This window comes from Odocoileus virginianus, chromosome 25 (genome assembly GCF_023699985.2).
Source record: "Odocoileus virginianus isolate 20LAN1187 ecotype Illinois chromosome 25, Ovbor_1.2, whole genome shotgun sequence".
In the NCBI taxonomy this organism is placed as follows: domain Eukaryota; kingdom Metazoa; phylum Chordata; class Mammalia; order Artiodactyla; family Cervidae; genus Odocoileus; species Odocoileus virginianus.
Window position 1 is genome coordinate 6,300,162 of NC_069698.1, and position 13,123 is coordinate 6,313,284.

At 38.5% G+C, this 13,123-nt stretch overlaps 1 protein-coding gene and 1 long non-coding RNA gene across 9 annotated transcripts in view; one reads left to right on the top strand and one right to left on the bottom strand.

Moving 5' to 3' along the window:
* CBLB (Cbl proto-oncogene B) overlaps positions 1-4,671 on the top strand; it is a 210,177-nt gene extending 205,506 nt beyond the window's left edge. For all 8 annotated transcript variants that reach the window (XM_020897518.2, XM_020897522.2, XM_020897523.2 and 5 more), the window contains one exon: positions 3,685-4,671. In XM_020897518.2, the coding sequence (XP_020753177.1) occupies positions 3,685-3,944 (260 nt within the window). In that variant the 3' untranslated portion in view covers positions 3,945-4,671. The remainder of the gene's footprint in view (positions 1-3,684) is intronic.
* LOC139031043 (uncharacterized) overlaps positions 2,200-13,123 on the bottom strand; it is a 67,962-nt gene continuing 57,038 nt past the window's right edge. Inside the window, exon 2 of the long non-coding RNA XR_011483461.1 lies at positions 2,200-2,732. This is a non-coding gene — a long non-coding RNA (uncharacterized lncRNA). The remainder of the gene's footprint in view (positions 2,733-13,123) is intronic.

Below are 13,123 nucleotides of genomic sequence, written 5' to 3' on the forward strand. Positions count from 1 at the left end.
TCCATCATTTTGATATACTGTCACACTAGAGCTTCTCAAATCTTCTTCCCCACCAAAGAGCTAACTCTGAATGACAAGGGGATACAGCTTTAACTCAAAGTGGACCATCACATGCAAGGAATTGCCTTAAAAATCTTTGTTATTTCAAAGATGTCTGTAAATTTTACATTTTACTTGGTATGTCTACATTTCCATCTTTAAAAACATTAAGTCTCTCATACCCTTGAGTAAAACTAGTGACCAGGACGATGCCCTGTTTGCATCTGGTGGCTCCACATCCTCTTGAACTTGGATATTGTTGACCTTGCTCCTAGGAGTTCAGAAATACCATGAGCATGGACAGTGACCCCAGAATAAACACACGCGCTTCCAATCACATTTTTAAGGATACATGTATTCAGGTACAGAAATCCCCACAGAGCTTGTAAAATTCACAGTCAGTCCAGTGAACTACAAAACTACAACATAACTCCTTTGAGGGAACTCTGAGATCGGCTCATCTGCTCCTTTCCACCATCTCCACATTCCAGCGTGAGTAAGGACCTGGTGTCTCCTCCTCTAGACACTGAGACAGTGAAGGCTGCCCGTGAGTTTTAGGAAGAGGTGTCCAGAGACAGGGGTTGGCTGTAAGTGATCTGATATAATCATCAGCATGAAACTTTTTTAACAGGTTTTTTTTTTTATTCTTAAAGGTTACTCTTCAAGTTTTAAGAGATCTTACTTGTTGGTATCTTGCTTAAAAGTTTATAAGAGCTCACTACAAATTCCAGGGTTTTTTTTCCTGTTCCACACTTGAATCCCTATTGATTTGTAGTAATTGCTGTTCTATACAGTATTTGAGTATAGTGGTTACCATTACAAATGTGAATTCATTGTCCTCTCCTTTTCAAAGTCTCCTCAGCACATATACCAAGCATTACATTAATCACATACTCCCTGAGAAAGGTTACACCTTTAAAAATGGAGACAAAAAGTATATTTGCAGAGTGAGAATTATAAAAGCAAACTGCTTACTTAGCTGAAAGTCACTCAAAATCTGAGTGGCCAAGCAGAGATGAATCTAAGTCTCTTGAGTGGTGCTCCTCACTGACATCCTCACCAGGAAAAGTTACAGCTATTAGTTGCTGGTGCAGAGCTACACTACCCAATTAAAATAGTCAAACAAAAAATTAAAGCATTCCAAATGGAATAAAATATTCAGCAATAAATAGAAGTTTATATATAACAGTTGGCAAAAAGTTGCAACATAGCTTCCCCTTACTTCCATTCATGGGCTCTAATGCATGATGCGATTCAACTCGGGGCATCTGTAAGATTTCAAAAACATGTCAGCACTGTTCTGGGGAAATAGATTATCAGTTATGGTGGCGAGAACTAGGGTTAAATAAGTCAGTATATGTGAGAGTTTCGTATCTAAAGAAAGAAATGTTTCTCCTTTCTACTGAAAATATATCGAAAATCTATTGTGATTCTTTCCACAAGTGGCTTGAATCACTTCCTCTAGTTGGTATTTCAAATAGACCAGAGATACCGTCACTCGTCTAGTTTGATTTAATCATTTTGTGCGGTATTTTCCCTAACATTTGGTTTAACCTAACGGGCTTCCTGAATTATGCTTAGTACTTATGGTTTTTTAAGAAGAGAATAACTTTCTCAAGAAAAATTTATTATCTGCACATTCCCATTACATTTGGCCAGTATTACCTACAGCAGCCTCACAGAGTGAATAGATCTCTTGGGGGGTTTTCCTGGTGATAGATGTCATATTTTTTAGAGTCATCTACCAAGATCAAAGACACATGTTTATTAAATCTAACATTTCTAAAACTTAATTTTTTATTATACCATGAGATGCATCTTTCCCAGTTGAGTAGTCTACGCAGCTATACTTACCAAAATTGCTTAATAGTCATGTGCCCTTCTCAGTATTTTAGACAGGAGCAAAATAACAGTATTGGAAAAATTCTTCAAAAACTACCAGTACAAGGAATTTAACTTTGTATTCTAGGTCCTTTTCACACCAAAAAATAAGCCAGAACAGACAGTATTTCAATGTATAAATTCTGTGGTAACTGATTAAAGGAAGTCTTGCTAGAATCTAATAGTTTTTCAGAAAGGATTAGAAGCAAAGCATAATTTATTGTCCACCTCTGCATGACATTAATGGAAATACTTAATAGAAAAATAAATGAAACCTCAACAGTAAGAATTGCAATTTACTAGACCATAATAATTTGAGATGTTTAGTTACAGATATACAAAACAGCACAGACTTTACCAAGAACCAGAAACTAATATATGTTCTTAGGTCTGAGTAGAATGAACTTTATCTATAGCTATAATATTTTTTCAAACTAGATATTATTCTGTAAGAAAGAAACAAAAATAAGACTATCATCCAATTTTGTGTAGAACTAAATATTTTCATCCTGGAGGCTTTTGTATATGTTATATTGATAGTGCTAGAAGTGCAAACAGAATTTTTTTTTTATTACCTTCTCAGACAGGTATACTTTTGAGAAAACAGGAAATGATGTATCAGGTGATTCTTGGATCTACACTTATTACTGAAAATACCAGCTTACAGCATTTCCAGACGCCACCAGGAAAGTTGGCGAGGGAGCGGAGATCAGGAAGGATAGGACGAGCACAGGAGTCGTGAGGCATTTGTGTTCTAGCCTCGCTTCTTCGTTTATTTAACTGTGTCCCTGAATGTGGCACTTGTCAGTCATCTAAGAAAAAAAGCATTAAATAAATATTGGTTTCTGTCTTGTCAAATTTATGCCATCAAACATTTATGGGTTTAAGACAACTTTTAATCTCTTTAAAATGTAGGCTTTTGATATTACATACCATATACAGATAAATGGAGAAATGTGATAAAAGTGCCCCCTTAAGTCACCAGCCCACTTCCTGGTGATGGCCTATATTTGCTTTGTTCTTAATGAGATTATTTTCCATTTTTGGACACCAGTGTCATGTGGTTTAACTTTGAGAAACGAGTATCAAGAGACAGACCTGGAACCCAGTTCTCCACTACTGTTTCTGCTGGCTTTGCTTTTTTTTTTTTCAAGCTAAGCTTTCTACATTGGAATCTGGATGAAGTATTTCAGCAAAGCACCAACGTATTGACTAACAGCCTTCTCAAAGCATCTGCTATTTCATTATCTCCCCCCAGCATCTGTAAGGCCTCTCTTCCCAGCATTCTAACTGGAAAAATATGCTGCAAAGCATATTTCTCAGAAGTCTTTCTTGTGACATGGGGTGGGACGTAGGACCTGATGGGGATGTTCTAGCAGGAATATCTTTGAGCTTGTAACAGTTTCCTTCAGTAGAAACTTCCCAGGAAATTATCTCCACCATAGTAGAGAAGGGTGACTGTATTGCCAGAGTGAAAGCTTTTCTTTTTCAGTTTTTTTTTCCTTCTATATCTTTTATTTCATATGATTTAAAGAATAATATATAGAAGTGGGAAGACATCTGTGTTAATTTCTCAAATTTCCAACACACCTTACCTTTGTTATCCTGACATTCAAAATAGGGACAATATAACCTATTCAACCACAGTATATAAAAATGGTTTTTGTAGAAACAATGAAAAACTTTTAACATAAAATAATGAAATCCTACTGATGTATAATGTCTTTCTTTTTATCTCTTTATTTAAATACTTCTCTTACTCAGATGGTTCACAAGCACCAGCCAGACCTCCTAAACCACGACCCCGCAGGACTGCACCCGAAATTCACCACCGAAAACCCCACGGGCCGGAGGCAGCATTGGAAAACGTCGATGCAAAAATTGCAAAACTCATGGGAGAGGGCTATGCCTTTGAAGAAGTGAAAAGAGCCTTAGAAATAGCCCAGAATAATGTGGAGGTGGCCCGTAGCATCCTCCGAGAATTTGCCTTCCCCCCTCCAGTCTCCCCACGTCTAAATCTATAGCAACCAGGATCATAAAGACCAGAATGCGAAGCAATTGCTGACTATCCCAGGCGTGTGGAGAGAAAAGTGAGATGGGATTCAAGAAAGAAGCTTTCTCCTCCTCACGTGGCATCTTTGAGAAGAGAGGCTTGGAAGTGGCTGCTTCTCAGAAGACAGCTGCTGCTTGCTCAGGATGCCAAGGGCTGCGGCTTCCTTACTTTTTGCTAGCCATACTTTTAAATCAGGGTTGAACTGACAAAAATAATTTAAAGACGTTTACTTCCCTTGAACTTTGAATCTGTGAAATGCTTTTCCTTGTTTACAAGTTGGCAAAGTTGCAGTTTGTTTTTTTAGTTTTGTTTTCCAATTTTTGTTTTTTTGATATCTGTACTGTGTTCTTGATCGGCCCTCTGTACAGTGGTCAGGTCTGCTGTAACATTTCCTACCAACTCCCTTGCTGTGTGCATCAGCAGCGAGGTCACATATCCATTGTGATCGTTCCCATCCCAGCCTCCCACCCAGGTCCAATTTCATTTCTCCCATTGACAAGATGCTTTAAAGGTTCTGATTTTCAGCATATCAAACTAATGCAAAACAAGTGTGTGGCCTTCACTACTGAGTCTTTTCTTTGGAAACCATCACTGTTGAGAGATGGGGAAATCTGAATGTATAAAGCATTTTTGGTTAATGAACTGCCTTTTATAAGGGATTTTCATATAATATAGGAGAGCTTCCCTTTTTGGTGTAAGTTTTGTGATCTTTAATCTTCCACATTCTCATCTTTGTCATCCTCGAGGTGTAATGACTGTTTAAGAAAAAACCTGAAACATTGGAAAGCAGCTCCTGCAGAGGTGGGAGAGACGCACTTGCACAGGACGGTGCCACACTAGGGGCACACCGAGGCCCCTGGGTGTTCACGCCTGCAGTACTTACCAGGCGTACGGAATGAGAGGGCATCTCCCAGAAGTGTAGTAGTGATTTTCAGGTAAAATCATGAGCATACCTTTCCCAAAGTGGAACTGACTTCATTTCCTGTTTGAGTGATTACACTCTGGTACCTAACGAGTTTAGGAACCAGTTCATCTTGCAGTGGAAACAGCAAATCGTTGACGCACTGTTAAGTGCTAATGCTACTGTGGCAATGTTTTCTTTTTTTTTTTTTTTTTGCAAAATTCTTAATAGTAATTTTCTTTCTACCATCAAATTAGAGTTCATATTTAATTTTTAGTCTCATTTATTGCTCCACATTGTTCCATCCAGTTCAGGTGAAAGAAATTTATATAGTTTTGCCTTTTTTGCAAAATGAAGGTAGGTTCTTCAGAAACCACATTATTAACTCTTAATAAACCTACAGATATTTATTGGGCACCTGTGATGTGCCCCGTGCTGTCAGGCACTGTGTTCTTAAAGCACAAACCATCACAAAGTGATTGCATTGTGGTATTCTGTTATCCTTTATCCACACTTTTGACAGTCAAAAAGTGTCTCTGCTAGACAAAAGCATGGAAGGTTTCCACCAGTGCTTCAGAATTTTCAGGCGGTCTTCTTTTTAAATTACTACTTAGTGAAGAATTGAGACGAAACCAGGTCTGCATTAAATGCTTGACCCACGGGTGGTTTTCTAAATGTGTGCTGCCTGCGGGTCTGTGCACATTTCTGTCGCTCGTTCAACTTCACACAGTGTGATGTAGAAAGATGCATCTGATCAGGAGTGCCTCTTTGGGATCTGGAAGCATGTGAGCCTACCTGTAGCAGAGCCAAAGGAAGCTAAGTCAAGACTTGTGCGGGCGTCGTGTGGACCTGGGAGGGAACCGGCACATCTCTGTGAGCCGACACGCGCCTGACTTGACAACTAGGTCTCCTAACGAGGTGCTTGAGGAGTCATAGGCCTTGGATAGTTTGTGCTCATGTTTTAAGTTCTTCATCTGATTCTGAGCTGGTTCATGTCCCTAGAAGAGAATTTTTAATTTGCCTTAAATGTTCTTCCTGTAAGTATATGAAGGCAGTTTTTTATACTTTTAAAAATTGCATTGGCTAATTCTCCATCGCTTTATGAACTCCATGTTATATCATTATGATTTTTCATTTGTTAGTTTCTGATGTCATGCTGAAATAGCACTGTGTTTTGGGTTTTTTTTTTTATGACTTGCTGATCTTCGGTACAGTCTAAAAGCCAAAAGTTGCCACTTCATTGTGATAACATTGTTAGAAAGCATAGTATAATCTCATTCAAACAATCTTTAAAAATGAGTGAAAATTTCCAATGAAAGTGAGGGAAAAAAATAGTGACAATATAGTAAGTTTAGACCTGAAATTTTTAAAATCTATTTTGCAAGAAAACTTACTAGCCTGCACCAAAATCTCTCTGTATCTACTTCTCAATAGCAACCATTAGTTTTACCATGAAAAAGACCAAGTCTAAAATTTGTATGGAATGGAAAGAGGGAAACTTTCTATCAAACACTGTCATGAAAACCTTACTGCTACCTATTACTTACCAAACTCAAAAAAAATTTTTTGAGGAAATAATTAAACAAAAACATAGTTTTTAATCATAAAAGTGACTAGCCGTTAATGGCTGGAAATGATCCAGACTTGGTTTCACTGTGGTCCAAAAAGTTTGACATTCCTCCCATTTCTCAAGATGTATTTGGTAATATGATTATTTTTACAGCCAGTAGAACATATCATTTATATAATTAAAACCGGTCGTGGCCAACATTAACCTGCTCTCCCCTGTCCCCAGACATACTCCGGGGCAGAAGTACTTCCCTTCAAAGATAATCCAGTAGATTATCTCCATAATCTCTTTTTCCCCGTGATGTCTGTATTATCTATCCTGGCCAAGTTTTCTAGAATTGAATCAGCAGTGCTTATGGTCAACTTGAACTTCCTTCCACAAAGGTGACCCCTCCCCATCCATATTCCCTTGCCTATATTGCAGATAGTCTTAATAACAGAACCCTAATTGCCCATGAACCTCAAAGGGCCCATTGGTTAACTCAATATTCCACACACATGAACACTTGCTAAGATTTCTTCATAATGTGAATTTTTTTCTTGTCCAGTTCCAGAAGCATTTGTTACAGTTTGGACATTATTTTTCCTCTCAGATCTTCAACTTGAAGCTTTAATTTGCACTGAATTATCTAACCCAGTTAAATTTTTCATTTTTTTTCTCTTATGCTGACAGATTTGAAAGCAAATTACAGTATGTTTTCAACAATACAGGTACTGCCTGTTGACCTGGAATTTTAGTGTTTCTAGGAAGAGTTTGCAGAAAATGACAGCAGTTGAGTGAAGGGTTTTCTTCTCAATTACTATTTTATTTTTAATGCCTTTTTAAAACTTGTCTAATGTGGCAAAATAGCTATGTGTTCAATTAATTTATATTTTATTCATCCTTTTTCAATTCTGGTTATTATGTAAACTCCAGTACAGTTTTATCTGTTCTTTTAAGGTATTTTATAAAATGAATGTTAACAAAAGCAGAGTTGGTATATTATTTTTCAAATGAATGCAAACATTTGAGAGCAGTTCTATGTTGTATTTTTTATCTTCATGTTCAGAGCTAACAGTCAACATCATATCAAGTACCCATCCCAAATGATTTAATTATTAAATAACAAAACCATATCATATAAAGGTATTTCACATAGATAAGCTACTCCCATGCCTTAGAACTGAAAAGTCAAAGTTCTGTTAAGGCCCTGAGTAAGAAATAGCAAATCTGGGAAAAGCTGATTGTCATACCATACTAATGACATACCGTATAATTGATATTTCTTAAAAGTAACATCTGTTCTTTATATTCTTGATTGTTCTAATCATTTGTTACTGGCCAGTACATATCAGCGAGAGGACAATGGAGGCAAACCATATTAATAACTGCTTTTATATCAGAAACAATAACAGAGTGTTGTGAAAATCATGGGTACATGCATAGTAGTAATAATTATACTTTCAAAGAACACACAATTAAATGGGAGCTATGAGCACATAATTCCAATACAGAGAACACTATACAGAAGTTATCACATTGTACTGGCATTATGTACATATGGTAAGCGCTGAAGAACCCAGGTCTCCTGCATTGCAGGCACCAGGGAAGTCCAAGAATGCTGGAGTGGGTAGCCTGTGCCTGCAGCCGATCCCGACCCAGGCATTGAACCGGCGTCTCCTGCATTGCAGGCAGATTCTTTACCAGCTAGCTGAGCCACCGGGTAAAACCCCAGAAGAACTATGTGGGGCCCTTGACATATGCAAGAAACTTGGTATTAATGCATTCAGTCCTTTCAACAGCCATCATGTCTCTTCTAGGACTGTCAAAGTGGGGTGTGATATGTTCCTTCTGAAGTCAGAGAAATAAGAAGACTGAAGAGAAACAAGGTTTTTGTTGTTACGCGAGAACTCTGGAGGTAAAGCTTTTCAAACAGGAACAGCACCCGTGATGGAACACTTGTTATTTAGACAAAGGCGAAAAGTAGGGCGGCTGGAACACAGAGGAGACCGGGGAGGCTGCCCTGGTGACCCAGGTGCAGGACCATGCGACGTCTCAGATCCTAGGAATCAGGTTAGGAGTCACTTGCTGGGACTCAGATGATGACATCCATGAAAATGCCTAGAGATTAGGCTGTATTTAACAGGAATTGCCACGTCAAATGATAATCCGGCTATAAACTAAAGGGAAATTTAATTTCCATGCCTCTTTTTTATGTCCCTCTTGATTTTCAAGAGAAACTTGGGCGGTGTTCTTAACTACCTATTTCTGCTGCTGCTTCATGCTCACTGCCACCACCCTCTTTTGGGTCTTAATTTTGGCTCCCCTGGAATTTTTAATAGCCTGTAATTGACCTCTGTGGCTCTGGTGCAAGGCAGACTGAAGTTTCTGAAATTCAAATTCAGTGTGACGCCTCCGTGTAAAACGCGTGGATACTCGATGGTAGAGCCCTTGTCTGCATTCCTTTTCCTGCTCACCTCCTGTCCTAGACCCTCTTCACTTCTGCTGAGCTGGCAACTGCCCAAACAGGCGCCACGTCTTTATACTTGCTAGTTCTTCTGGCTATTCCTTTCCCCTTTTCCAGCCTAGCCAACTCATTCTTTAAAATCTGCCTCAAGTATTTCTCCTGTGAAGCATTTCTTGTCTTATCCCATAGTCTGAGTTAAGCATGCCATCATCTACATCTCACATAGCACCAGTATTCTAACGCTTATAGTGTGGTTTTTGCAGTTACTTCATTCCACAGATGGCCCCGACTAGACTGAACTTCTTTAGTAGAGGAAGCGTGTCTAATACATGTCTATGTCCCAAGCTCCTACTATAGAGCCCAGCACATACTAAACCAAATGTTTCAAATAAATGCAAATGGCACTCTTAAGCAGCCAAAAGTGACAACAGTCCTGAAAGCTGGTAAAGCTCTGCAACTAGCTCCCTGCATGCAATGCCATCTCTTTGATTCTGCTTTCTTCACCCATGGACCAGGAGATAGATAAGTCTGCACACTAATGTGATTACAGTAGATGCCTAAGTTTTTCTTCACTGTTTGGATGGGGAGCAAAAATTATTTAATAAATCAGATTCACAAAAGCTAGATTTTAAATTTTAGAGATAAAAATTTTTTCAATTTATTCTTTTTTAGTAACAAGAATACTTAATGCTTCATAAAGAGTTTATGGCAAACGTGTCTAAGAAACTACTACTCACATATTCCCGTGATGATGTAACAGTGGTTGAGAGCGCAGGCTCTGGAGTCAGACTGCCTGAGGTCAGTTCCTGCCTCTGCTCCAAGTTATAGGACCTTAGGTGTCCTAACCGCCTTGTGCATCAGTTGCTTCATCAGTAAAATAAGAATAGCAACCAAACCTACAGTAAAGGACTTACAGGGGGCTTGTGAGGCAATACTAAAAAAGAGCTTAAAATGTGTCTAGTACCATTGAATGCTCAATAAATGGCAGTTCTAATGACCACATTCCTTAAAGAACTTAAGCCCCATTTCATCTCTTAAAATCTGCAGAGTAGGTGGCAAAGAGATGCATGTCAGATTTATCCTGTTACTTCATATAGCCAAAGGTAGACCACAAAGGAACAAGGTTGTTCTGGCTAAACTGAGAAAACAAATCTGTGAAAGGTTACACATTCTGTTGACAACTTGTAGAGCTGAGTTTTTTAACAAAACATTTACTATTATCATGTGTGCTTATATTTGGTACACAAAGCCCAGTTCAATGAAAGCAGAGATTAGAGATGGTGATGTGGCTACATCTCCACGGTTACTCTGGGTTCCTCAAGAGTGACATTCTCCCACATTGACCACCCCCTAGATCAAATATGCAGAAGCTCTCTTATCAATAGATGAAAACTCTTTTTAAAGTTTAAAATTTAGTCCAAGCACAACAAATAAATTTGTCTTTGGGAGATAGAGAAAAGTGGCATAACTAGTGGGTTCCTTCAGTCTCTTCATACGAAACCACAGGTTGAAGAAGACTTTCCCTAGAATGAAGCTAAAGCCCCAATGCTGAAAGCAACAGGTATTAACTAAATGCCTCTGTATTCTAAAACCCACCTAGCAAACCTCTGCAGGACTCATTGAGATGCTCAAAGCAGCACTCTCATCCACAGCCCTCAAGATATATGCAAAGATGATGGGCTCGGGCTGACCTGGGAGAAGTGAGTAATGGGTAAGATGTTACGGACGGAACCCACCTCTCCCAAGCCAAACAATGTTATGTCCAGAAAAGAGTCAATTACAGAGATTAAGAAACTCATTGCATTCCACTGAATATCCACTCACACAGTGAACTTACTGATGTGCCGTCTGTGTCTGAGCAAAGTGAAAACAAAACAGTGAAGGGGGATTGGCAGCGAATCACCTGACCAGGAGCCTCACCATTCACGGGGCAAGGATATATGTTCTTACAAGGCAAGCAGACCCCTGTTGAGGCAGCTGACCTTGAGCCATCTTGTCACAAGAACACAATACCCCGAGTCCAGAGAGACTAGGATTTGAATGCCACTGGACCAGGCATGAGGCAACCCTGCCACCGAATATTCCGTCAGATAGTAACAGTGAAAAGAGAAAAAAATGTTAAAAGCAGCGAGAGAAAAAACATACAAGGGAACACCCACAGGGTTGATTTTTCAGCACAAGTTTTCAGGAGGAGTGCCATGATACATTTCAAGTGCTAAAAAGAAAAACTACAACCAGGAATTCTCTATTTGGCAAAGTTATCACCAAGAATTAAAGACAGAATTTCCTGGACCTGCAAAAACATTTTTAAGAGAGTCCATCACCACTAAACCAGCCTCACAAGAAATGTTAAAGGATCTTAAGGAAAAGAGAAGAAGGTACACCAGGAAATAAGAAAATATATAAAAGGAAAAAGGTTTTTATCACTGGTAGGCAAATACATAGTAAAGGCAATGGATCAACCACTTAAATAGCGAGTATCAAGTTAAAAGGTTAAAAGACAAAATCAGCTATCACTACTAGGAGTTAAGGGATATAAAAAATAAAAGGATATTAAATATGATGTCAAAAGCATAGAATATTGAGGTAATGTAATAAAAAAGAAACCTAAGCCTTGTAGAATGTGTTCAAACTTGAGTGACTACAGCTTTAAACAAATAGACAGACAGACGTGAACTTCATGGTAACCACAAAGCAAAAACGTATCATAAATACACAAAAAATAAAGGAACCCATATAACATTAAAGAGAGTCAAACCACAAAAAGGAAGATTTAAAGAAGAAAAAAGAATTACAAAGGCAACTGAAAAACATTTAACACAATGGCAGTAAGGATATACTTATTGATAATCAGTTTAGATGGACTAAATGCTCCAATCAAAAGACACAGGGTGACTGAATGGATAAGGAAACAAGACTCAGATACACTGCCTACAAGAGACTCAATTCACTCACTTTATGACTCGTTTAAAGACACCCAAAGGCAAAGTAAAAAGATGGGAAAAGATACTCAATGTAAAAGAAAACAAAAAGAAAGCTAAGGTTTTAAAAAAAAAAAAAAAAAAAGCTCAGATAGCAACATTTATATTAGATAACAGACTTCAAAATGAAGATTGTAAGAAAAGGAAGAGCATTACATGATAAAGGGGTCAATCTGAAGATTCAGAAATACTTATTCAGCCAATACAGGAGCACCTAAGTATATAAAACAAATGTTAACAGACATAAAAGGAATAAAGGGAGAAACTGACAGTGAGGCTTTATACAGTCAGCAAAAACAAGACCGGGAGCTGACTGTAGCTCAGATCATGAGCTTCTTATTGCAAAATTCAGGCTTAAATTGAAGAAAGGAGGAAAAACCATGAGGCCATTCAGGTACAACCTAAATCAAATCCCTTATGATTATACAGTGACAAACAGATTCAAGGGATTAGATCTGACGGCCTGAAGAGCAATGGATGGAGGTTTGTAACATTGTACATGAGGCAGTGACCAAAACCATCCCCAAGAAAAAGAAATACAAGGCTAAATGGTTGCCTGAGGAGCCTTACAAATAGCTGAGTGGAGAGACTTGAAAGGCAAAGCAGAAAGGGAAAGATACACCCATCTGAATGCACAGTTCCAAAGAATAGCAGGAGAGATAAGAAAGTCTTCTTAAGGACAATGCAAAGAAATCCAGGAAAATAACAGAATGGGAAAGACTCGAGAGCTCTTCAAGAAAATTAGAGATACCAAGGGAATATTTCATACAAAGATGGGCACAATAAAGGACAGAAATGGTATGGACCTAACAGAAGCAGAAGATCCTAAAGAGAGGTGGCAGGAGTACACAGAATTGTACACAAAAAGTCTTAATGTCCCGGATAACTACGATGGCACGGTCACTCATCTAGAGCCAGACATCCTGGGGTGTGAAGTCAAGTGCGTGTAAGAAAGCATTACTACAAACAAAGCTAGTGGAGGTGATGGAATTCCAGCTGAGCTATTCCAAATCTTAAAAAGATGATGCTGTGAAAGTGCTGCACTCAACATGCCAGCAAATTTGGAAAACTCAGCAGTGGCCACAGGACTGGAAAAGGTCAGTTTTCATTCCAATCCCAAAGAAGGGTAATGCCAAAGAATGTTCAAACTACTACACAATTGTACTCATTTCACATGCTAGCAAGGTATGCTCAAAATCCTTCAAGCTAGGCTTCAACAGTACATGAATGACGAACTTCCAGATGTTCAAGA